Source organism: Megalops cyprinoides, chromosome 7 (genome assembly GCF_013368585.1).
Source record: "Megalops cyprinoides isolate fMegCyp1 chromosome 7, fMegCyp1.pri, whole genome shotgun sequence".
Lineage (NCBI taxonomy): Eukaryota > Metazoa > Chordata > Actinopteri > Elopiformes > Megalopidae > Megalops > Megalops cyprinoides.
In genome coordinates, this window is record NC_050589.1 from 13323577 (window position 1) to 13349015 (window position 25439).

Sequence of the window (25439 nt, forward strand, 5' to 3'; positions counted from 1 at the left end):
CCTTCTGCTTGTGGTCCTTGAAAAAGTATGGTGTATCCAGCCTTTCTGATTACTGTACAGGATCATGGGTAGCAGATATTCCTGTCTAATCAGAAACTCCAGTCAAAGGGTCCTGATAAGTGGGGGAGGGGTGGGGTCCTATGGGATCAGAGTGCACTACCACACCCCTGTCTGTCTGGTAATAACAGAAAAAAAAAATCAAATCAGTTTCAGAAAGTGTCAAATGTGATTTGTGATGTGGAAATGACAGTATGAAAGATGGTGAACCTGTAAGAGCCTGTTCTGTTCAGCTCTTTATTTCAGATTCAGAGGAGTGCTTGTGTTTGTTGGTGCAGGTGCCAGGACATCCAGGTGGCTGCCATAGACCCATAGCCCTGACTGCACTGCAGTGGCCCAGAATGACCCTGAGAGAATAATAAGTCTGCCCCCTTCACCTTTCATCTCTTCCCCCACTGCCACAACATGTTACCAAGGGAACAGAACAGGTAGGTTCCTCCGCAGCTTTCAGAGTGAAGCATTTACTGCAGATGATGGTAGACCGCCTCTCTTCCATGTAAATATTGGGAAACATTGCAATGCAGCTTTAACAGTGGAATTAAGACTCTCTGGTCACTGCCGTGAATATGGCTATAAGACACACAGAATGTAATGATTGCAGTGCATCTTTTAAAACTGCTTAAAACTGCATCTTAAAACTGCTGCACATTCTTTTGCAAACAAGCAATAACTGGATTTCTTAATTATGTACAATGCATCGTAACTATTTCACAATACGTAGTTGATAAACATGTTATCTGCAGTTTACCAGCATTTGTACTAAATATATTTATTTAAAACCTGTCACATTCATATTTTTATGCTGAGGTTTTCTCATAACCCAGTTTATTAGTGTACTTATTTATTTTTCAGATAATAAATCTGCCTTTACCTTGTGTTTCTCAAAGTTCCAAAATCAACTTCATTCATACTGACCACAAATTATAGCCACAATAGTTACAACAGACTATTGTTGTTACAATAGTCACAACAGTCACGCCAGTCGTGTAACGACAGCAGGATATGACAGTAATGTAATGTAATGTCAGTAGTGACAGTCATGGCAGTGTGCCATTTGATATCAGAGAACTCCCTTTGAAAGTCCCTTGCCTAGCAGTCAGAACAGCTGCCTTGTGGGTGGGCCCTCTGGAGAGGGCTGTCCTGTGAGTGGGAGAGAGCTGGCAGACGAAGCTAAACAGACGAAGCACCAACCTGCTGATGTTGAGCTATCAGGATACCAGTGGGTGCCTGATACAATGAGATGCAAGCTCTGGGTGCAAGACCCTCTCAGAGTTGCTGGAAAAAGCTCCTTCAACCTGATGAAGGAGAGAGGAATGCTGAGACATTTATATATATCGCTGGGGGTAGGGTGCTGAGGATTGGGGTATTATAACTCACAACAAGCTACACCCCACCCCCTTCCAGTCCCTCCCCTCCCCCGTGGGGAACGGGCTGTGAGAAGCACATGGAGAGCAGGGTGTCCCTGCAGTACACTGGCCCAATTCATCCCCTCTAATCCACTAAGCACTTTCTGCTTAATTGGGGGGTTTGGCTCCTGAGACTGTGTGTGAGTGAGCTGAGCAAGGCTGCTGCCAGCCTGCAGAGAGATGAAACGAGTCCTACTGCCTCCACAGGTCAGCGCTGCCACAGAGCACCCAAACGAGCCCTACCACACCAACACGCCAGCCACAAAACGCCAAAATCCCCCCTGCCACACCTACACACCAGCACTGCCACAGTGCCCAGGGCCCAACGTGTGGGCCATCCAGAGCCTGGGGATTAGACAATCATTCTAACACCTTTGACATCACATCTGGAATTCCACTCTGGTCAGATTATGGCACCAGTACTGGCAATGCTGGGGGGAAACATCTTTGGTGTTTCCTATGCATAGAGCTCTTTAGATTATATGCATAACACAGTACAATGACACAAGGTTACAGTGGGTGAAGACCCACCATTTGGGCCCTTTTCAGGGTCTGTGTGGAGAGTGGGAGTGACAAACCTGTGCTAAGTACTCCTCTTCTATTCACACCTGTGGAATCTCTGTAAGTTACAGTGTGTGACACATACCAAGAAGAGGAAGCTGGATCCCATGAGTCAGAACGTGACATGGTTTGTACAATTAAATCCAAGATTTTAGAATCATGATTCACCCATAAACTGAGCTGACACCCAGAGGCATCCGAGGTCGGTATCTGGCTTGGCTGTTTCACACAGATGTGGTAGAATTGGAGGAATCCTTTAATGTTTCATCAGATGTTTGAGCCAGGTTTTTCCCCCGTGCATATTTACATCTGTATGGGAAGTCCTGCTACGAGTTCCTCACCCATTCCAGAGAACCGGTGAGAACCAGATATCAGCAGCATCTCATTTTTGAGATCATGCCTCATGTAAATCTAGCTAGCTACATATATGAGACACATGACGTTGTAGCCAAAAATGTTGTATGAGCGAACTTTCACTGTGTTCTGTCTTGCAGATCTAGGGTCTCATGTTCATACAGTAGGTGTAGGCAGTGTGGGTAAATGTCACATTTTCAATGTTCTTATAATGAGTAGCCATTATCATATAACCAGACTAGTACAAGTCTGTGCTAAAAATATGATGTATAAACCGTCACTGTCTCTCTGAGATCTGCAGACTCTTTTTGAGTGGTTACATCAAGGTCACGTGCGCTTGTCCTTCTCAAGGACTCCAGCTAACTAACAATTGTAGATGTTTGATTCTAAACAGTGGCAGACTTTGCAGAATTCAGCAGGAATTTGGTGGAAGGCACTTGCTTTTCCTCTTGCTATTTTACCTGAACTGCTTTTATTTTCAGTCTAACTCTAAATCAGTTACTGGCCCATGTAAATTAATTAAGGTACTAATATTCATTTTCCTTGATCTACCAAGACGTTCTGGCAAACTTTCAGTGTATGTGATTATAATGGGGTCACAGCTGATTTCTGAATAGAACATTACATCTCTCCTTTCAGTGTGTGCCCACATTTCACTAAATATGCATTAATACATGACATGATACGTGCAAACATATATAAAAATATGTTTGCATACTATACATATATATATATATATAGAACTCCACCACAGTGTTAACTTGTCTCCGACCTGTGTGTATGAGCATATCACAACAAGAGTTATGCACAGGATATGAAGTTCCTAAAGGGGACTGATGGGGACCGGTGCACATTAATAAATCACATCTCCAGAGTGACTTGCAGACTTGCATTAGGCAGGCCACCTTGGAGAGAAGCCACGTCTGGCCTGCAGATGAAATATTTCAGGAATAGAAAGTAATTCAGACAAACTTCAAAACAGATTTCTCTTTGACTGGACAACTAATGTAATGTAATGTTCACATGGAAAACAATATTTCAGTCCCCACACAATCCATGAATCCATGTTCAGCAGTGAAGCTAACACACTGACTGCCAGATGTCTTGGCTCATTTGTTAGCTCTAAGAGGGATATTTCATACATTTGAGATGTAAAGTGTCAAGTGTCAACTTTGGTTAAGGAAAAGGTGTGCCTAAAATTTCAATAACCCCAAAGAGGGTGTGCATTCCAATGAACCCTGACCCCTGGCACTGCAGCCTGTTCCTGCTTGTGTCTGAGGCTAAGGCTGCAGTAGTATACCCTGCTTATGAAGCATACACCAGACTGTATCAAAAATATTTAACTCAGCGTGAATAAAAAAAAAAAAAACACATCAGGTATCCTGGACAAATGATAGCTGATGTTTAACCCACACTGAGGAGACATACAGAATACCGAGAAACAGCAGCAGCCTTGCACAGAACACTCACACAACAGCCGTACACATAAGCCATACATAACCAATTCATGACTGATTCCTGGAAGCACAGCAGACCTCCTCCAACTTCAGAAGACCTGATATGGGGGGATTTGACTATGCAAAACTGAGCTCCCATGATATCATGCATTACATACAAACCCACACCAGGTCATAATGAATAATAATAATACTAATACTACTACTATTACTACTACTACTAATAATAATAATAATTCATCAATCCTATCCTATCCATCCTATCGTGTGCTTATCTTAGGGTTAGGGCCATACACACTCCTCACACATGCACACACTTTTTGTTTGAGTTTACATGTTTTATTTGGCAAGTGCTGCAACATCATCATGCAGCTTGAGGCAGCTTCCCTTCCAGGTACATATAAAAGGTGAACTGCTGACCAGAGGAGGGAGGAGTGTTAACATACAGTCCAATGGTGGCAACATTGAAATTTCAGGAGATGTTGGTGACTGTGGGTTTAATGCAGTCTGGATGGGGAGGCCAGTAAGCAGCAGTTTGTCTGGGGACTTACAGTGATCTTCTGTTGTTTGCAGACAGTTCGGTTTAGCTGGGATAGTCGTACTCAATGGTTTGTCTGGGGATAACTACGGCCAGAGCACTAGGTCATTTGTATGCGCTGTTTGTTTCATTGGGACTTGCAAGACATCATTTTGAGTCACCTGTTTGCCGTCGGTTCCATAAAGCCATGGTTTGGACTATTGCAAACATGCCATCATTCTTAAATAAAAAATGAATGGAAGCCCAGAAGATGGAGTTGGCCTGTGAGGAGATCCCCAGAGTTGGTAGGTTCACCTTTGCGACCTTGGATTGAAAGGTCTGCCTCATGCCACTTTTTGGGTTTGTTAGCTTTTTCCTCACACTTAACAAACATGCTATCAAGTTATGCTGGATATTCCTTTTACAGCCACTGATTGCCATTTTCCACAGTTGTTTTCAAGCCTATGGAAAGCTAATGTTAACACTTACCTGTTACCCTCAGATTTCTTATCATGGAGAAGTCATTGAGAGAACTGAGAAGTGGTTGAAAAGATTTTGTTCTCAAAACCAGTCCTATCAACAGATCCAAACCTAAAACTGCTATATTTTCATTTATAATCAGAAATTGGGTCAGTGTTTTGATTTGATTAGCCCTCCCCTAAATTTTTTTTTATGCTAAACTTTACGTTGCTGTTGTGTCAAGCATGTGGAGTAAATGATTATGCATGCCTTTCCACCCTGTTTTCACCTTAAGCGACACATCTGAAAGAGTACTGTGAAGGAACCAAATGTGGGTAAACGTCTCTGTATCTGGAACTGGAGGAATGGACTGTAAGGTCACCTTTAATGAAATTTTAACCACCGTACACAGAAACAAAATCAATTTGCTGACAGTGACATAGTTCACCTCTACTGGAGATGGAAAATAATTAAATATTTACAAGCACGGCATTAGCATCACACATGATAAACATTGATGGAACTGGCTGTCAAGAGACTGCAGCGCATGTAATTTGAGCAAAAGAGATAAAAAAAAGGTTGCCGAGTTATTGCGCTATTATGGTCAGTTTGTGACTGCTGGAGGATTAAGGCCTGTGTTGTGATGTGTGCATTTTCCACAAAATGCACAGAAACTAACAGAACTATCTCTTCCAAAGCTCAGACAGCATTTTTCAGGATGCAAAACCTCACCCCCCTTACCTGCTGGCAAGTGGTAATTAAATATTATAAAGGCATGAAATAAACACAAGACAGCTGGGGATACTGAGTGGGTAGAAGGAGAAGTTTCTGTGCATGGAAGAAGTCACAAGGAAGGAAAAGCTCCATGTTTCAGGCAGACTGATATTATTGAAGTATTGAGTATGAAGTTGTTATGCTCTGCATTTTATGACATGGTTGCTTTCACAAGTCTTTCGCATCAACATGAAGACGAAAGAGTGGATTGATTGTGGCTCTGCGGGCTTAGCCTCAGCGATAAGGCGCTTTGAGTTTGGCTATTCTGCATGTTTCCAGCGAGGGGAAAGCAGCAAAGACGACCCTTTCTGAGCTGAAGCCCAAGAAGCTGAAGCAGGAGGGCGTTTGCTACGTGGATCCTCCGGATGGCGGCTGGGGATGGATGGTTGTGCTGCACTGCTTCCTGGTAAGTCCTGCAGGGTCCATTTATTGGTTACTTTTGTTACCATGGTGAGCAGTGAACTCTTGCAGCCCCCCTTGTCTGTGTGTAAAAATTACCCATAGATAGTCACTAGTTATAAGACATAAGTTATAAGTGTTGCAGTTATGTATGTTATTTAACTTATTCAGGTTATATGTTATAAGTGTTACACAGCCTTCCTTTTCTGTAGACTTAGCCCCATAAGAGGTAGACATTACTGAAATTTTGAAAAAAAGGTATTTTACACATTATGTAAGGAGCTTACATAAATTTGCAGCAAATGTTGTAACTAGAAATAAATAACTATTCACAAATGTATGGTATTATGCAAAAAAGATTATTATTGGGAGAAATTTGTTTGTTGCTCTTAATGAAATGTCAGGTCAGTGATTGTCAGCACTCATTAGTCAGAAAGATGGTGTGCTAACTCACACATACCTGTTTAAAAACATTCTAAAATCTGCCAGCTGGAACGGATAGCAGGGTTTAGAGGCAGTAACAGGATTTTGAAGTTTCAGTCTCCTGAGAGGCAGGACGCAGCTGTAGACAGCCTTCAGTAAACTGCTTGTTTGGGGAGCAGGTGAATGTTCTGGTGATGGGCACGCTGAAGAGCTTCGGGATTTTCTTCGTGGCGTTCCAGGATGAGTTTGGGGGCTCAGCCGAGAGCATCAGCTGGATCGGCTCCATCATGTCCAGCCTGCGGCTCTCTGGAGGTCAGTGGCAGGGGGGGCGGGGGGGGGGGGGGTGGGAGAGACAACACTCTCCAGGTGCCGCTTCCTGTTCCTTTGCAGCTTGCCATGTGTTTCTCATTCTCCACTTCGTTCTCTCAGAGCCTCCAGCCATGGAAATGCTTCACCATCTTCAGAAAGCAAATATCTGGCCTCCTTCCTAGGTCCCCTGGCCTCTGTGGCCTGCGCGAAGCTGGGGAACAGGACGACGTCCATAATCGGGGCGGTGCTGGTGAGCGCAGGGTTCCTCATCAGCATCCTGGCTACCAGCGTGGTCTTCCTCTACATCAGCATGGGGCTGATAGTGGGTAAGCGCAGGGCACATGAGGCCTGCAGATCACAGATCAAAGCTCAGAGAAGGGCAACAAGACTAGTTCCAGCTCTTAAACATGAGTTATAAAGAGAGATTAATGACACTTAATCTCTAGTCTCAGGAAAAGGAGATTCAGGTGGATGCCATTGAGGATTGACGTGTTTAAAAAAGATTAAAAAGGTCCTTTAGGGTATACTTAATGGGCTGCAGAGGCTATTTCAAGATTAGAACAAGAGGACATGAGTGGAAATGAAAGGTAATTTTCATGTTTTCAAGTATTTTTTCATTCAGAATTATGAATGCATAGAATACTTTGTCAGGAATGATAGTAGAGACCTTTACAGTGTTCAAGACCTAGCTTGCCACAGTAGATGATGCACTGTAATGATGGGCATAGTGGCACTGGATGGCCTGTTCATGTTATTAAATTTTGTATGTTCTTGTGTAGGTGGTATGTTTTTTCACATTAATTCGACTTTGGGGAGAATGTATTTTTTTACCTTGTTGTTTGCTGTAAAAAATAAAGAAAAATGAGAGCTCTGAATGCATACTTCTTTGGAGCACATGCTGCCCCTCATGCTATAAACTGAAGGGACCTAGATCATTTTGACACAGATCATAATATTCCAAAATAACTTTAAAAAAATCTGATTATGAGCTAGAAGGTAGTACGTGTTCCGGTCGTGGTTAAACAGTAGATACAGATCTGACAGAAATATTGTTTCAGTAATACTTCACTTTAGAGTACTCCCTGTGTGTCCTCTCCAGGTCTTGGCTTTGCACTTCTCTACCAAGCCACATCTGTCGTCACGGCGACCTATTTCAGGAAGAGGCTGGCAACAGCTTACTCCATCGGTCGCTCTGGGATGGGTTTGACCTTTGCCCTGGCTCCCTTCACGCAGCTTCTGCTCGACCAGTACGCCTGGCAGGGTAGGGCAAGCAGAGGGAAATGGACCCCCATGCAACTGTGCAAAACGCTCACGTGTTAAAGAAGCATCTCACCAACCGCTCAAAATATTCAAACATATTCAAATATATCATCTGAAGAGTTTGATTGCAGAAGCAATGCATTGTCTGTGATGTTAAAGTTAAACACATTTTAGACATCTTAGTAGAGATCTGCCGCTGCTTGTGAAAGATAAAATCACTGTACTTCTCTCTGGCTGACTAGGATATGCTTCTCCTCCCCAACAGGAGCTTTGCTGATCTTGGGAGGTCTGATGCTGAACTTGGTGGCTTCTGGGATGCTTCTGAGGCCCATACATGTTAGACTTTCCTCCTCCTCTCCAGCACCAGTCCACAAAGACCAAACCAGCACACTGATTGGACCAGGGAAGGAGCCTCCAAAGGCATACCAGAACGGCTCCTCTCCTTTGACTAATGGCACTGCCAAATCGGACCCTTCCTCTGGACCCCCCTGGGACATCCCAACCCCAGAGAAGCCGGGTCCAGAGCTCAAAGCCCCACACACTTCAGAACTGTCCAGGCTGGTCCAAAACGGTGTCAGCGGTCAAGAAGTTGACCCAGGCACGGAGGTTCCAGGAGACGTCTCTCAGGAGCAGAATGGGAAATTAGCAGCAGCAGGGAGGTCACTGCAAGGCAATAAACTCACGGAGCAGCTCCCAAAAAACACCAAAGTGTTGGATTTTGCACTTCTGAAAAATCCTTTCTTCTGCATCTATACATGGTCCCTGGTCTTCAGCCAGCTGGCCTACTTCATTCCTTACTTTCACCTGTCGGCCCGAGCCAGGAACCTGGGCATCGACCCCATGGACGCCTCCTTCATCATCTCAGTGGCAGGTGAGTCTTCCTCAGGCCTTCCTTCACCCTGTTAGATTGGCACACAAGACTGTCAGAAGTAAAACGACAGTGTAATGTTTCCCTCAATATTCCCTCCCTGTCAGATTAACTATGTTTATTCACACCATCCAAATATTACCATAATATCTTGCTTTCCATAATATTTTGTGTGGCTTAAATAAGGTTGTTTCATCAATAATGAATGCTCCCCCCCCCCCCCCCCCCCCGAGTGCAGGGGTTAAATTAAACCTACCTTTGTATGAGTGACAGGTTTCACATTCTATCAATTCAAAAAAGTTTTTTTTTCCAAGGGCAACTAGGGTTGTCCTCTGAAAATAGTCAAGTTGAGCATTTGCTTGGACATGGAGGGCTGAATTATGAATGCTTGGTGCTTTCAAGTGTCCCTGACTTCATTTTTTTGGTTGTTAAAAAGCTGCCCAAGATTCTCTTTACGGAAATTATATGAAATGTCTCACTTATGCAGGCTTCGTCTAATGACCACTTGAAACACTTCATTGGCTGCCACTATACCACATGATAACCTCATAACATATAAGATTCCATGATTAGTTCAGTAGTGAGCAGAGAACCTCAGCACTGGAGATTTTGCCTAGTACATTCTGAGCACCAGCCAAATACAGTAGGAGCTATCCAACTATTACATGGATGCAGGCAGGCTTGTTTCACTTTGTGGATGTGGTCACTTGGAGCATTAACAGGACCAAAGAAACTGGCCTGCTGGTGCAGGGTAATATTTTGTTGTTTTGAAGCAGCCTGTGGCTCTGAGCCTGATATAAAGTATAAAGTGATGCAACTTCGGGGCATTAATAATTTGTGAGCTGCTCAGATTCTGCAGTCTGCAGTCTTATGTAATGGCTGTTCTTACATAAAAGCTGAACTTTAGCCCACTGGCCAAGGCAGCAAGTCCAGAGGTATGCTGTTGATGTGGCCGTTCGGAAGGTGCTCACAACACTCCGCTGCATTTACACGTTAAACAGGTTGCTCATTGGAACATGACTCAACACCTGTTAAATGAGTTAACCCTGCTCTGCCATCACCATACTAAACCTCATGGCCTTCTCAAAGCTGAGTCTGTTCAGAATTCATTGCATGCCCAGTTTGTTTCAGAGTAAGTGTGCAGAGCTGCTTTGCATTGATGTGCTTTGTGAAGAAACATGGAAGACACTTATCCACCAAAATGAGAGAAAGCCTCACCACAGAAAAAAGAACTGTTCAATGAACTGTAAAAATGTGCCACGGAATAAGTAAAAGCTTTATTAAAGATGAGAGGAACAGCACATCTGGTGATGAAGGGTTAGGAGGTTTCATTAGATCAGCAGTAAAATTGTCCACTGTTTCCAGCTTTACCACAATGGCAGGTGTATGTATGATGGTGTTTGTGGAGCTTCTGAATGCTCAGTTTGATGAGGCTGAATTTTGGAATATCATATTAAACTGAACTGAGCAGAACTCTTTCTCTCTCTCTCTCTCTTTCTCTCCCTCCCTCATTCTCTCTCACTCACGTTCTCTCTCTCCCTCTCTCTCTCTCGCTCAAGTGTCTTTTGTTTGGGCTGCACCAAAGCATGCTTGCCCAGGGTGGGTTGCTGCATGCAGTATTTAATATGTGGGACAGCGAGAAGTGGGGTGATGTAAGTAACACAAAATGCAGCAAGCTTGAGCTCGCCCTCCTCCGGACTGGCTGAAAGGTGTTACCTGACCACGCCGCTCTTTGGGAAATCACAGGGATTCAGGGATGGGCCAGTCTGCCTGGGCAGGGCTTTCTCACTGAATCCTATTGGTCTACGAAACTTTTTCAAGAATGGCAGCAGTTACCGGCTCACCCATCCAGCCTCCCCCACACCCGGCAATTCAAAGTTGTCCTTTCATCGCAAGCAGGCAGGCAAAGCTCACACAAGCCTCTCTCACTGAAAGGTCTATGAGGCCACGCACTGCTGGCAAATGACAGGAGAGTCGCTAGGTAACGGCCTCCCAAGTGAAGTGGCTGCCGTGGCGACACAGGCGATCCAAGTTCTGCGCAGTTTGGAAGCGGCCGGCTTTGTGCCGAGGTTCACTGAGGCGACATCACGCACAAAGAGGAGACGGGACGAGCCAACGGGGTTTGTTTTGTAACGAGCTGGCCAGAGAGCGCATACGCCAAGCTCAGAGCCTGTCTAACAGCGTGACCCTGCTGTTCCCTTTGTGTAGAGGGACGTTAAACCGATCAGGGCTGCTATTCTTCCAATCAGAGAAGTCTATTAAGGGGAAAGGGGGTGGGAAGAAATAAAAACTGTCTGCCTTTAGAGCTGAGAGTGTGCAAAACGAGGAGCCTGTCCACCCTGAGAGGCAGTATGAGCGTGGAGGAAGTCACATGGTGTTTAAGCAGCGCAGGGACATCTGTGAAGTGGAGGTCTACTGCGAGTAAAGCACACAAACAAGCACAGAGCTGCTCTGAGATGAAGCGCAGACCTTGTGGGGTGCATGCCTCATGCTGAGGGTACACAAACACCGCACAGCTGTGCCTCTCTGTTTGTCTAAGCACTTCTCAGCATTCTGTCAGATTGGACTCCAACAGGGACCTCCAGATGACTAGCCCTTGTGATGGCTCTTAATGCCCCTTTTCCACAGATGGAGCTGTGCTAAGCTGAACCGTGCTGGGCCAGGCCAAACTGTACTGTCCTAGACCGGTGGTGGGCTTGCCTGGCAGAGTTTAGGTTTGTGTGGCAATGTGTCCACCGTGACATTATAGACCCAGTTAGTCTATAACCATGTCATGCCACATGTCAGTGTTTCATTAGTACTGCTATACTGTCCTGTACATTTCTGCACTCCTGGTTGAATATTTTCATCTTTTGGAGGCACTGCCTGATGCTGTAACGTTTTTTGCTTTCAGTTCTGTGTTGTTGCAGCTGTAGATTTTCTCACTGCTGGTCAATTCCAGGTCTTGCTTGACACTTAAAGCTGTCCATGGGTTTAAAAGCGGCAGAACTCAGCTAAACGTCCTCTTCTTCTGAGACCTTTATCAGCCTTCTCTTCCTCTGTGTTGTCTCTTGACAGCGGCAGGGCTGGATGGCATAGTGTGTCATTGAGAAGGTTTGTGTGGGGTGTGGCCTGGTTCTAAGCAGGCAGCTCTACCAGAATGGGTTTGGCACTCGTGGCTGGTTCCTGTTTGGTGGAACAATAGAATGAGTCAAAACCATACCTGGCTCAGGGGCATTATTTATGTTATGTAGAATCATTTTGGCATGGGGCACTGCACGGTCTGACTGCATTCCTCTCTTTGTGGCCATTTCTGATTATTCATACTCAAAAAAATGCTGCAATTTCCTTAGGTGTCTCATGTGGAAGACATACAGAAGGCTTCTTAACTGTGAACTGCGATTGTTAATATTCACAAACTTATATGGCTACTTACTCACACTGGTATCAAAGGTGCAGCACATGCAGCGTGTGTGCTATTGGAATTGGGAATCAATATCCATTCATTCAACATTCCTACCAGCTTTGTAAAAACCACTTGGCTTAGCTTTCTGCACACTGTCGAAAACCACCGGATGTGAATTATGTTATCTCACACCGTAAAAAGCATGATTAGAATCATTAACTCCATTAAACACCCCTCCCCCCGGGACAGCAGCTACTAAAAGGGGATGGGATGCATTGGACATAGGTAGTACTGCTGCATCATGGCATGTGTGTTCTTTCCCAGAGGGTAGCAGGCAGGACCGGGAGCCATTGATCAGTAGCAGAGAATGCTGTCGTCAGCTCTTCCTCAAACAGTCAATACCGCAGTGAAGCCCCTGCCAAGTCCTACCAGCAGTCACTTCTGCATCGGATGATCTAAGATGTAGGGCCTCAGTCGCTGGGTGCGTGCACTTTCACAAACATCAAGCTGCCAGTGATTGGCTTCTTTGTGCGTGGCTGCTGTTTGCGCAGACCCGCAGATGAGCCGCAGAAACGTCGATAATCAATCTGGCTTCAACTCTGGAATTCACTTGGCTGTACACAGTAGATTGGGTTCTCAAAGGCAAGAGTCATTGACATTTGACCTTTTGAATTAAAACAGAGCCAAAACAAATAAGTGCATGGGCCAAGGCTACCTCAATGAAACTGTCAGTTCAGCTGAGATTCTATGTAATGTATGGAAAAATGCTGAGCAAGTATCAAATCTTTTCCAAAAAAAGACATGATATATGTGCATGTTACTAAATATTATATAACATATGCATAATATGATAATATGGTAATATTGTAAGTGGTAATATGGTAAAGTGGTAATGATATTTATAATGCATGAGACATATTTCGGATTTCATGGATTTTTAAAATTTTATTAATTAAATTTGTATTCCTTATTTAGGTTCTAGATTCTTGTGAAGACAGAAATACTGGAATGGAGGTTATCATAATGTTGTCTTATAAGCTTATTATAATGTAAGCTTATGGCATAAAGGCTCAGGTCAGACAGGTTGGGCAGGGCCTTTCTGGCCCTACAGTGGCTGTTCTGTTGGAGAGGATACACTGGAAACCAAAGCTGACAGTTTGTGGGTTGAGAGCAATTTGCTACGGATGTCTGCTTTGGCGTGATGTCCCTCAGAGAGAGTGGAAGACCTAGTGATCAAGCGGACATAAACGGACATGAAAAGACAGTTTGCTGTTCTAAGTTGGAACGACTTGCATCTCACCTGAAAAACACTGAAAAACAAAGAACAGCCTCCCATCTGAATCATGTTTGAAGGTACAGAGACGTGTAAAGCTGCAGCCCCTTGGCACAGTCAGCATAGACCAAATGTATTTAAGAAGTCCTTCATCCCAAGTGCCATTAACATTCTTAACTCTACAAGTGACTGATAAGATTCAAGCCACAGACACTGACAAGAACTGTTTTTATTTATTTATTTATTTTTTAATGTGCAATGTGACCTTGTCTACGTGTTTGTTTTATTAACTGTCTGTCTGTTTCTTATGCTCTTGTTTTTGTGTTTGGGTGAGCCAAAGAGAAATTTCCACCCTGGTGGACAATAAAGATCTATTCTATTCTATTCTATTCTATAGAGAGTTAAATATTTCTGTACTTGCTCTTCCTCCCCCTCCCACTCTCCCCCTCCCCAGGGATCACAGAGACAGTGGCCCAGCTGGTGTCAGGCTGGGTGACAGACAGAAACCTCCTGCATAAGTACCACTACCACAAGGCCTACCTTATCCTGTGCGGTGTGGTCAACCTGCTGTCCCCGATGGCCGACTCCTACATCCTGCTCATGGTCTATGCTGTCTTCTTCGCCGTCTTCTGCGGCGGCTACATGGCACTGCTGCTTCCAGTCCTGGTGGGTCTGACGCGCGACCGTGGCAACAGAGCATGGCTACAACATCATGAGCAACATTCACCCAATGGGGATGAGTTCACTGTTTTTTTTTTTTCTGAATCCTCCTCTTGTCTGAGACTTCTAAAGAGCATGAAGTGCTTTGGCCTGCAGCTTATGCACCAGTTTGCATACTGGCCTGACTGCTCTGTAACACAGGTCAAAGTTTTATTCTGATCATTTGGCTCATGATTTCAAATGTTAGTCATAATTGAACTGAACTTCCTCCTCTCTTAAGGGCCTCAGGAAACATAAACATGTAGAGCAAAAGTAATAGTGATACAAACCAAAGTCTTGCACATGCTCAGTGGTGTACATTTATTACATGGTTATGAACATGCACCACAGTATATTTCTGCAGAATTGCTACCCTTCCGTCTAGTGCAGAGCTGCAGTGGTATTGGATGACATTTGACCCCCGCACTATCCATAATTCCTGTCTGAGTGCATAGAGAGCATCACCACTCCACTGCTTCTACTGGAAAACTGTGGATGCATCCTGGTGATGTGTGATGTCTGTCTGGCCTGGGCTCATAGCATCCCTGCTAGCACAGGTGTGGATGCAGCCAGGGCCAGTGGGCTGCTTTTCCACAGCTGTCCCTGTGGATGGGCTCAGTCCTTCGCGCAGCTTTTCTGAGCATGCTTGTGTCACATGCAAAAGAGGAGGGTAGGGTTGGGATGGAGGATTGATTTAGTTGCCATGGTCAGCACAGTTTGCCTTGTCAGGAGACAGCTGGGACCTTGTCAACCTGCTTGGAGAGCAGGCTCCCACAGAAAAGGGGTGTGTGTGTGTAAGTGTAGGCTTACAGGAAACTGCACGAAGCTCCCACAAAATCACACCACATCCATCAAGTCAGCTGTCTCACTCTGCAGCAATGGTCCTTGTAAAAGGCATCCAGTGTCTCTCTTCCTGTGACATATCTCTCCCTACTGGTCAGTTTGTGCCCCTTGATGTGGAAGAGCAAATGACCCTACCCTATCAGAGAGCAGCGTTGCACCTTATCAGAGCGTAGTATTCCACTGCCAGTCTGAATGCTAGACTGTATGGAAGCACAGAATGGCAGCTCGTAATGGACAGATATTTGCCCTTTGAGAATGTGCTACCCTAATTCCCTCATGAGAGCACTTCAGTCAAGTGCACTAGCAATAATAATCTTCAGGGTCCTACTGTGGGTTGGGGATGTCTGCACTGTCAGGAATATCACTCTGCAGTTTCTGCTTTAAGGGGGGTAGTAATATCAGCACAGTCCCACCACACTGTAGCTACTGGCACAAGCAGTGATCACTTTAATGGCCCGTTTCACAGCACCACGGGGGCCTGAAAGGGCTATTATTGCAGGCTAATAAGATTTGAAATTCCAGTGTGGGCAGGTTGCTGGTGGGTGGGGGGAGGGTTGAAAGCACTTCACTGCATCTGGTGACATCCATGAAGTGCACACCAAAGCCGCGCAGCACACGCAACTGCGGTGCTGTTTCTCACCACTTAATCACATACACTGTTCACCACAAACAGCATCTCTTATAACCGCAGTGGCCTACAACTGGTTAATTGCGCTGGTTGGGAGGGGTTAGGGCTGTGGTACAACTGTCACAGCATTGTGGTGCCATTGTGATGCGTTTGAATAGGAACACGGCTATACTGGGAGACTGAGGGATGCTGTGAGTGATGCTGTGAAGCCACTGCAGTACACAGGACTGCCTTTGCTACAGGTAGACTCAATCTAGTGTGTGTGTGTGTGTGTGTGCATGCATGCGTATGCACATACATGTGTGCATGTGTGTGCATGTGTACATGCATGCGTGTGTGTGTGTGTGTGTGCGTGTGCATGTCTATCTCTTGGCAGGTTGACCTGGTGGGGCCGGAGAAGCTGAACAACTCCATGGGATTCTCCATGTTCTTTGTGGGGCTCGGCTGTCTCACAGGGCCCCCCCTGGCAGGTGTGTACGCGTACGCCTCAGGAACGCAGCCCTGACCTCCCTCTGAAACTGATTAACACAGCCAGGCAAATACAGCACTGCGGGGCAAGCGCTCTGTCTCAGGGGAGTCCATGGCCTGTGTGCGCACGTCAGCTTCAGAAGAGACAAGCGGACTGTAGATGGACAGTGTGTGTGTATGTGCATGTGTGTGTGTCTCTGCATTGGCCACCATGCAATCACGCCCATTCACCACATTATTCAAAGCTGTTGCGGATATGAAGGGGTTAAAGCTGAACTGCTCTGACCGTATGCCTTTACAATAACACGCGTCAGTTTGTTTGATTTCTAGCGTTTTGAGCGTTAACAGATGGGCTTTTGTTTTAGTGTATGCTTTCAATCCATTTCGAAGAAAACATTTGCGCCAGAGGTTGAGGTGAAGTATTGAAATTGACTTTTGGAAAGTCTGGCATCTGTGTCAGGCAGGAGGCCAAATAGCTAGCAGCAGTGACAGTAGATACTGATTGTTAGCTACCTCTGCTGTGAGGTTCATTGGAGATGAAGATAATTCTTTGAAACTTTGTATATAACTATGTATATATGTATATATCATATTATCATACATGAGGAAAGTGAAACAACATTTGAACACATAAAAATACTGACAGGGTTGTGAAAGTAGCAGTCAGTATTTGGAAAAACTATATAGGGATGATACAGTATCGACCATTTTTTCTTCTAAACGGAACTATCCTAGATTGTGTTCTAATTCAGTGATTGTTTCTGTCAAATTCACTGAATTAGACCACAGTCTAGGATGGTTAGAAGTACATGCTTGTACACACATTTAAAATGTACTGAGTGTTAGAGCTACACAGTAATACACACATTTAAAATGTTAGGAGTGATACACTTGTATACCAACATACAGAAAGCTGTTTTAACTGTTTAAGCATTTTATCCCACAGAAAAAAAATCTCCTTTGTAAAGATTTCCACTAAAGGTTTCCACTCAGCATTTCCCAGTTGATCCTACTGCACCAGAACACGTCTGAGCCCTTTTACCCTCAACACAAACTGAAATAACAGTGTAGTGCTCATTAGCAGGGTTCATAACTCGGAGGCTGCTGGGTTGATTCCCATGTGGGCCACTGCTGTTGTACCCCTGGGCAGAGCACTTAACCCGGTGAACAGCTGTATGAATGGATAACATGGGAAAGTTTTGGCAGAGTAAGCGTGCCTGCTACGCTTTGAGCTGTAATGTAATGCTGTCAGTACCCCTCTGAAGGGCAGCCCCAGCTGAAACTGAGACTCCATTCCCCCTCCATTCATAAAATTAAACGGGCGCACATGAGCAGATGTTTACAGTTGGATCTCTAGAATCCAGATGCAATGTGTTTGTGAACCTGGATCTAAGAAAAGATCTGTTTTCTCTCTCTTGGCGGGTGGGGGTGGGGGGCTCTAAGAGAGAGAATGCCTGAACTCAGTGACACTGAAACTGTGCCCGTCCTGGCCCCCAGCCCCCCATACTTGCACCTCCCTTCCATAAGGGACTAATGTGATTGACACCCTGGGTAGTGATTCAGGGGAACAATCATGGCCATGAAGGTGCATTACCCCCACACATCCTGCTCCCGGTGGGCTGAGCGTGCTGTTGCCCTCTAGTAGAGGGAATGCACATCACAAGTGTGATGAATGAATGTCAGGGGTGTACCACGAGCCTGAATTTATCAGTTTCTGCCAAAGGGTCAAAAAATTTAAAATATGATTTATTTTACCCTTGACATGAATGGGAGGTGATGGAACCACTATTTTGCCAAACCCACAGTGTGATACTGCTGAGTCAGAAACCTATCAAATTCAGTTTCAACATGTGGAACAGGAATATCCAACACCTGTAATTCAAATTTGGTTCTTATACACTGACTTATATAGCTTACAGTTTTACGTGTTATTAATTTATACAGCTACATATTTACAGGGTACAACAGCAGTGGCACAGGAGCAACTGGGTATTGATCTGGCAACCTTTGGATTACAAGCCTCGCTCCTTACCCCTGAATCACACTGCACATTAATCAGAGGACATACATACTCTGTACCAAAACATACAGTGTTTTTCAGGTTTGGTTGGCAGTTGGGTCATAGATGCAGGTCTCTAGGTGTAATGCTTTCTGGCTGCTCTGTGTTCCAGGCTTCCTGTATGACTACACACAGACCTACGACTGCTCCTTTTACCTGGCAGGAGTGTGCTACCTGCTGTCCTCAGTTTCTCTCTTCCTGGAGCCTTTGGCCCGTAGATGTCAGAGGTCATCCAAAGTCAAGGACCTGACCAACATCTGCTCCCGCTCAGAGCCCCTGAACAATGGCGTCGTCTAGGAGACCAGAGGGGGGACCTATGCCACACATTCACACCTGCCTCCTTTGGATGGGAAATATGATTGAACGGGAAATTGCAAACTTAAATATAACCAGCCTTTTCAAGAAGAAAGGAATGCTTTATCGGGCCAGCAGAGGCAGAGAGATGAACTTTCTTTGTAACTTTTAATTATCAGCCAAATGAAAGCGTAGACTTTGTTTTAATACATTCTCATCAGAAGTCCCGCCTGCAAGCCTGGAGGAGGGAGATAACTTCACCATCGGGAAGAGGAGGATCTAAACACAGCTTCAGTCATCTTTAACACTCCAACACAGAAGTCCTGCTCAGTAGCTAGCGGCCCCATTAAACTGTGATTCAGGCACTCTCGGCATATGCAGACACACTCAGTAATGCACTCGGTGGCATTGCACACAATGTTCTATGCAGCCTGACAGCGCGCCTGACATGAACTGCCTGCTGCACGGAAGTCAGAGCTCTCTTTAGAGGCCAGATCGCTGTTCCCCTGTGAATGTCCCTTCGTGGGCGGTGTCTTCCTGCACTCTGCTAGTATCGTAAGTGTACCCCTTATTGGCTAAACATGAACATGATGGAAAGACAGCCAATCAGGTGAACCCGTGTCAACTGGGTTGCATTCCAAAGTACATTCTGCTGCCCTGGGAGTGAGAGGCAGCAGCGGGTCGTCTGGAGGGGAGTTATTACTGATCCTGACTAGGTTTAATGCGCCTTTTACAAAACCTAAAAGGGTGAATGTTAGACTGTAACACTGGAGAGAACAATCTGCACTGTATTCAGTGTGTGCCACCGTCCTCTCTGTCCTCACGCTGAGCGCTCACTGATCCTGGATCAGCAGGGAGTATCATATTCATTCACATCACAGAAGGTACTCATTAGATATGAAATCACCGCATCTAACGGAAACATGTCATGAATAAAGGAAAATTCTGAACCTATCACACATACATGCATTTTACTCAACATGAACATGAATTTAATCTGTTAAACATATTCAATAAGCAATAATTAAAATTTATAAACAGTAGATAGTAGATATATATAGTAGAGTATAAACAATAAAGAGTAATTTGTCAGGTGGCCTTTATACTGCATCTGCCTTACAGCCGTTTGCTGGGTAATTGTGTGTGCGTATTTTGAGCTATGCGCGTAATCACTGGTGCAGAGTGCACTCTGGTACTGTGTAGTGACACCAGCTGCTAAAGCTGAGCAGTGCTTCAGAGCTGTCCCTTCCAGCCTTAGTCCATCCACATCACGGGACGTTGAACGCGCACTGCCTGAGATGACATCACAAGATGTTCAGTGTGTATTTCTGCGACTGCTGGGGGCGGGGGGCGGGGGGGGGAAGCAGTTTGGGAATTCTGAATGCAACTGAATGTAAGCCGGGGACAACGGGATATGACTTGTCTGTGAAGAAAACTCTCAGCTTGTTTTAATGGTCAATATCGTATGCTGTTTGGTTTCACTTGACACCTGTCAAGAGCTTCGCACTTGTGTGAGGTGCCCTGGGATGGTGTAGAGTATGTTTCATTTAGTGGGCTTTTGGAAGGAATGGTCTCTTCTTCACCTCCCTGTATTTATATCCTCACTGACTTTTCCCACAATTCACACAAACCAAAGAGACAACTGACATGTATGTTGCCTTTCCACAAATACTTGATTGTAAATGACGCTGTATACTGAGCACAGAGCTCCGATTTCGTGGCTTCCTTACGCATGTTTCTCCTGTTCTAAGAGGACTCTTGGACATTTGCATGGAAAAGCCCTGGGAGTGTTTTTTTTTTTAACTTTTGTTCCTCTATTAAGTTCTGCCCTCTAGTGGCCCTGTAAATGGAGTGTCACTTTACTCAATGCTTCGGCCTGCTTCCCCTCTCAGCGCGTTTTGGGATTGCCTTCGCTGCTGTTCCTGTCCGCTCACACCTACACTGGGACTCCTGGTGTGCTGCAGCAGAAACTAAATCACACCACCACAAGCACAGAAAAATATACTTGATGCTTTAAGAGAACAGTAATTTGTTTTTGCTTCATTTTTTATTCTTTATAATTCCATGACAGTTTATATAATTCAGCAACAGTGCAGTGTATTTAAGCAGCTATGCACAGTGGTCATCTTTAAGTGCCAGCTTCAGGATATGGTGTTCTCAACCATACTGTACTTTACTATGCTGTACAATTGTGTAGCTGCAACCCATGTATTTGATTTTGAATACTTTTTGTTTAAATGCTGTTTTCAAGAGGAGTCACAATGACTTTGCCGGTAGTCTGCACCTTGTTCATTTGGTAAAAAAAAAAAAAAAATCATGATTATGGTGATCACAGTGAAAAATGGCTTGTATGAGGTTTAAGTTCTATATAGCCTATATGGTTGTATGGTCCTCACCTTTGCTATGATATCACACTGCAAAATGACGGATTGCATTAAAGGGCAGAGTGACTGTGTCCTGCTTCATTTGTTCTGCTGCAGTGGAGGTTGATTCACCGGAGGCCCCACCCCCCCCACCCCCACCCCACGTGAGTGAGAACATTTTTCACCTGTTCTGTTCTTTCTGTCCCACCTGTGTAGTGGTCTGAAGCACACTCTCTCTCTCTCTCTCTCTCTCTCTCTGTCTGTCACTGAGATACATGCACATGTCTACATGTCACCCTTTCACACTGTAATAATACAACGCAACATTTCAGCAAGACAAAAATTTTTATTATGATATGGCAACTGAATATAGACACAACTAGTTTTGTTATTTAAAATATAATACAGGACCACAAATACGTTGTAATATGCATATTTTTAGTCTAAACTAATTATACTTACACAGCCCTTTGAAAGGTACATGACCATAATCTTGTAATAAATAAGGGTTTGCAGTGTAATGTGTTATTTGAGAAATTGCAGCATGTACCTTTGGCCAGACTCAAACAGCAAGCTTAAACATAAACTGGCTTTTAGCCACCTGGAAGTTGGAAAGTGCAGGCGGCTAAAAGCCTTTTAAGTTTTTTTTCCCCTCTGTGCCTGGTATCTGGGCCTCACAGATGCTCATTAAATATATGTAGTATTATCAATAGTATTGTTAGTATGATTAAATGTATGTGCCAAAGACAATCAAACCCCAGTATGGACTCTTATGCTTCTACTGCTCGCTGCTTCCCACGCAGAACTGAAATAGCCTTGGACTCACCGGGATGCAGGTTCTGTCCCGATGAGACGCGCCGAGCCCTCACCTTCGCCGGAGACGGCCTGGACATCCGCACAATGGGTGCTACCTGTTCAGGAGAGGAAACGGCCACGTGGAACACACAGCACACGTCTGATATTACCTGTCGAGATGAAACAGCCAGTGATGGCTTCCTCCTCCTCTCAGTCTGCCCTGTAGCTCAAAGCTCTGACCAATGAGAACAGACAGTGTAGCTGGGGAAACAAATGGGCATGACACAGGTTACTTGCAGTCAGAGGTCACAGGTCACAGATCACGGACACGCCTAACTGATGGTACACAGGTGACTCACCTGAACAGCCTTGTTCACGACAGCAGAGAATGTGTCAGCAGTCCCTCTCAGCAAGCAAAAATAGGGTCATATCAAATGTTAGCAATCCTTTTAAATGAGTAAAACAGGATATCATATATTAGCAATCCCTTTAAATTAGTGAAAAACAGGATTATACCAACTGTTTCCAAAGGATAAACAAGAGCACGTCTCTGAAATATGTGTTAACTGCTTCAGTCTCATTTCTTGCTAAAGGACCTTCTCCAGTTACAAAGAGGGTTGTGTCTCAATTTACGGTCATGGATTAGTTTACCTTTGCCTGCATACAGACAACAAATCACCATGTGTCCCTTCAGGGTCACTGTGTGGCCATCACAGTCATGGTCATGGTCACGATCACGGTCACTGCAGAATTAAAATGCTATATCCACACAAGTGGCAGAGCCACTGGTTGGTCAGGAGGTAGTGGGGCCAGGAGCGCTGGTGAAGGAGGCTGCTGTGTGGGATTGCTCACCCAGCCCCTTATGCCCAGAGGACTGGCTGAGGCAGGGATTCCCGTAGAGAAGCTACAATGCAATGGCTGCTGATACTGCAGACAGTCCTGTACTGTGGCCACGCTGGTACACAGGTGCTGGTGGTGCCTTTGCTGGTGCTGAAACTGGTGTAACTTGGGAGGGGAGGGGGGGGGCGATAACAAAGACTGTGGCATTAATGTGACAGGTATTACTGCCCTCTCCCCGCTATCCAGCCAGATGGGCACTGCACCACAGCGCCACTCTGAGACGTGGAGGAGAAAGGCGAGCTTGGCATGGCAGTCCTGTGGGTGGGTTAGCCTACGCTGCAGTGAAAAAGGCCGGAGTGCAGTCTTTGAGGATAAAGCCTCTACAGTATTCATTATTCATCTGAGTCTGCAGTAACAGTGGGGGAGGCAGCAGGGAATGATGCCAAGAAGCTCAAACAGACGTCTACACATGGAGGAGGGGGACACTCCTCACTTGCAATTTCATTTTGAACCGACATCACATTTGCACTTAAAGGACACCTCCAGCAGTCCCACACAAAAATAACACCAGCGTTTACACACTGGCTTGGAAAAAAACCCCTGGTGTGGTGTGAGTCTGACTTACATTACATTGCATTCATCTTATCCAGAGTGACTCCTAGCACAAGAGAACAGAAGGACATCCATTCAAACTGAATGAGCAGCAGTGTCAGACCAGGCTAATATTGGCTGGACTTGGTACGTCCTACCAAAGGCTTCTTCAGAGTTCATTTTCAGATACTTATTTGTAGATACATTTCACAGAAAATATTAAAATGTATTTAAAGTTTTAATTGGATAGTTGGCAATTATCATTAAGAGGTACACTAATGCCTGTTCTCTTTGATGAAACCTGGAAAATTAATACAAATGAGTAAAAGGTGAAGTTGTCTGGTAAACATTTCACACGCTGGCTTCTATAAAGCCTGCTTTTCCTAACAGTATAATACACATCCAGTGTGGAATTTTCTAAATGGTTAATAGGGTTGATTTTTATTACCTTGTCAGTAACCTTTTAAAATCCTTCCAATCAAAATGGAGTATAATGAGGATTAATTGTATTGCATCGATCACTGGAGTGTAGAGGACAGTATTGTGAGAACAAGGCATTTGGAGGACACAGCCTTTCGGGGACAATGTTTACAGGACATGGTGTTTAGAAGACACATGCAGAACTGCAGGAAACCCTGTCAGAGGGTGGGGCCTGAGTGCCAACAAATACACACACACACACAATATACACACACTTATCTCTGTATTACACACATAGTATGTATACACACAAACACACCCATATCTCTGTATTACACATACATACATACATATACACACACACACACACACACACACACACACACACATCAGTATTCTCTCTCCAGTGTATGTATATCCCTTTCATTTTGGTATTTGTATCAGTATGTTGTTTTCCTACTAACACTTTTATATTTGTTTTTGGAAATTTCCATATCCCCTGTGCGCCTCTAGTCTATTACGTGTCTGAATGTAGTAGGTGTGAGAGTTTTGTTACTGCTACACAGGACCAGGTATTAGTGCTCTTCTGTCTGAAAACCCCTCAGCACTTAGGCGTGATGGATGGTGCTGTAACACCTTTAGATGAAGCAGATAATGGTGAAGGGCCACAAAGCTCCGCACTGGGCTTTACTAAGTTGTTTTCGAAACGTGTTTCACACCAGTCCCCTTTATCCCTTATTATAATGTAACCTCAGAGTGAGACAGATTCAGCTCCCAGTCATGAAATCACATTCACACTCTCTGCAAAGTGGGACTAAAAGCCTACTTATGAAATATTGATAGCAGCATTTTGTGAACATTCTGCAAAATAAATAAAAATGGCATTATATCCTCCTGCTGAGCACATCTGAGCTTCGCTACGGCATCCTCTGCAGCGGCAGTGAAATGCACGATTCCACGTGAAGCTTCAGATGGAGTGCGAAGGGCTACTGTTCCTTTTCCTATCTGATAAAGTCGCGCTCAATATACCACCACATGTCGAAACACAGCTCTGCACACACAGCGCGTTGCGATTCACAGTGCACGGAGCAATCTGAAAACCCGCATTTCATCTGCACCAGCTCAAATACGATAAATCTGTTAGTCGTGTGCCGATATATTTAGGATAAAATTTGTATTTACCTTTGGATTAACCTTATGCACTTGATACTTAGAAATCACTTCTGATATTTTCTTGCTTAGAAAATATTGATATTTTCTTACTTAGACAGTGAGACTGCATATAGAATGTATATAATGTGGCCACCAAATGACTTTGGTTTTTTTTTTTTTTTTTTAGATGCTGCATACCCTAATTAATGAAAAGATGCATGTGCACATACCATGTAGCTATGTAGCCATATGCAAGCCCTGCTTGTCCATAAATCATAGTAACATTTAGTTTGCAAGGTATAGTATTATTCATCTTATCCCACCTACAGACACTATTTCAAAGCTCTATTATACAGCACTACGGGTGGGAATGTATGTTCACTTTTTTTGCTCCTTCCTGCCTCAAATGAACAGACGTGGTCTGGGTCACACTTACCTGTCTTTACTAATGAACATGGCAGCAGGTAGCTGCCACGCCTCTCCACTTACCAGCCCCGCCCTGCGAGAGCTGGCGGGTCGTGCGGTCTCACAGTACGTCCAGATGGAGGAACAGGTGTGGAACAGGTGCATCCTGGGAGGCTGGGGTTTTGTCCAGGTAAGACTCCCTGTGGCAGTGTTCAGGCCACAGGTGAGTGAGCGTGGGGCCAGGCCAGTGGGGTTCAGAGCCACTGCAGAGGTTGTCCACACAGTAAGACCGCAACTGCCGAAGACTCACTAGGCTTCTTAGCCGGATCACAACTGGCACCGATGATAACCAAATAAAAAAAAATAAACACTATGGATCC

At 44.7% G+C, this 25439-nt stretch overlaps 1 protein-coding gene across 1 annotated transcript; it reads left to right on the forward strand.

Moving 5' to 3' along the window:
• Positions 1-462: 462 nt before the first annotated feature.
• slc16a4 (solute carrier family 16 member 4) lies at positions 463-18496 on the forward strand. The gene is made up of 9 exons (XM_036532776.1): positions 463-485; positions 5865-5991; positions 6587-6719; positions 6899-7042; positions 7816-7977; positions 8242-8847; positions 13957-14168; positions 16049-16142; positions 18312-18496. Exons 1-9 carry the CDS (start codon positions 463-465, stop codon positions 18494-18496), a joined length of 1686 nt encoding a protein of 561 aa, XP_036388669.1.
• Positions 18497-25439: the final 6943 nt, after the last annotated feature.

Bases quoted from the DNA above. Each gene is read 5' to 3' on its own strand.
- slc16a4 (XM_036532776.1), top strand. From the start codon at position 463: ATGTTACCAAGGGAACAGAACAG. The intron at 7,043-7,815 runs GTAAGCGCAGGG...TGTCCTCTCCAG, and splicing joins CAGCATGGGGCTGATAGTGG to GTCTTGGCTTTGCACTTCTC. The intron at 8,848-13,956 runs GTGAGTCTTCCT...CCCCCTCCCCAG, and splicing joins CTTCATCATCTCAGTGGCAG to GGATCACAGAGACAGTGGCC.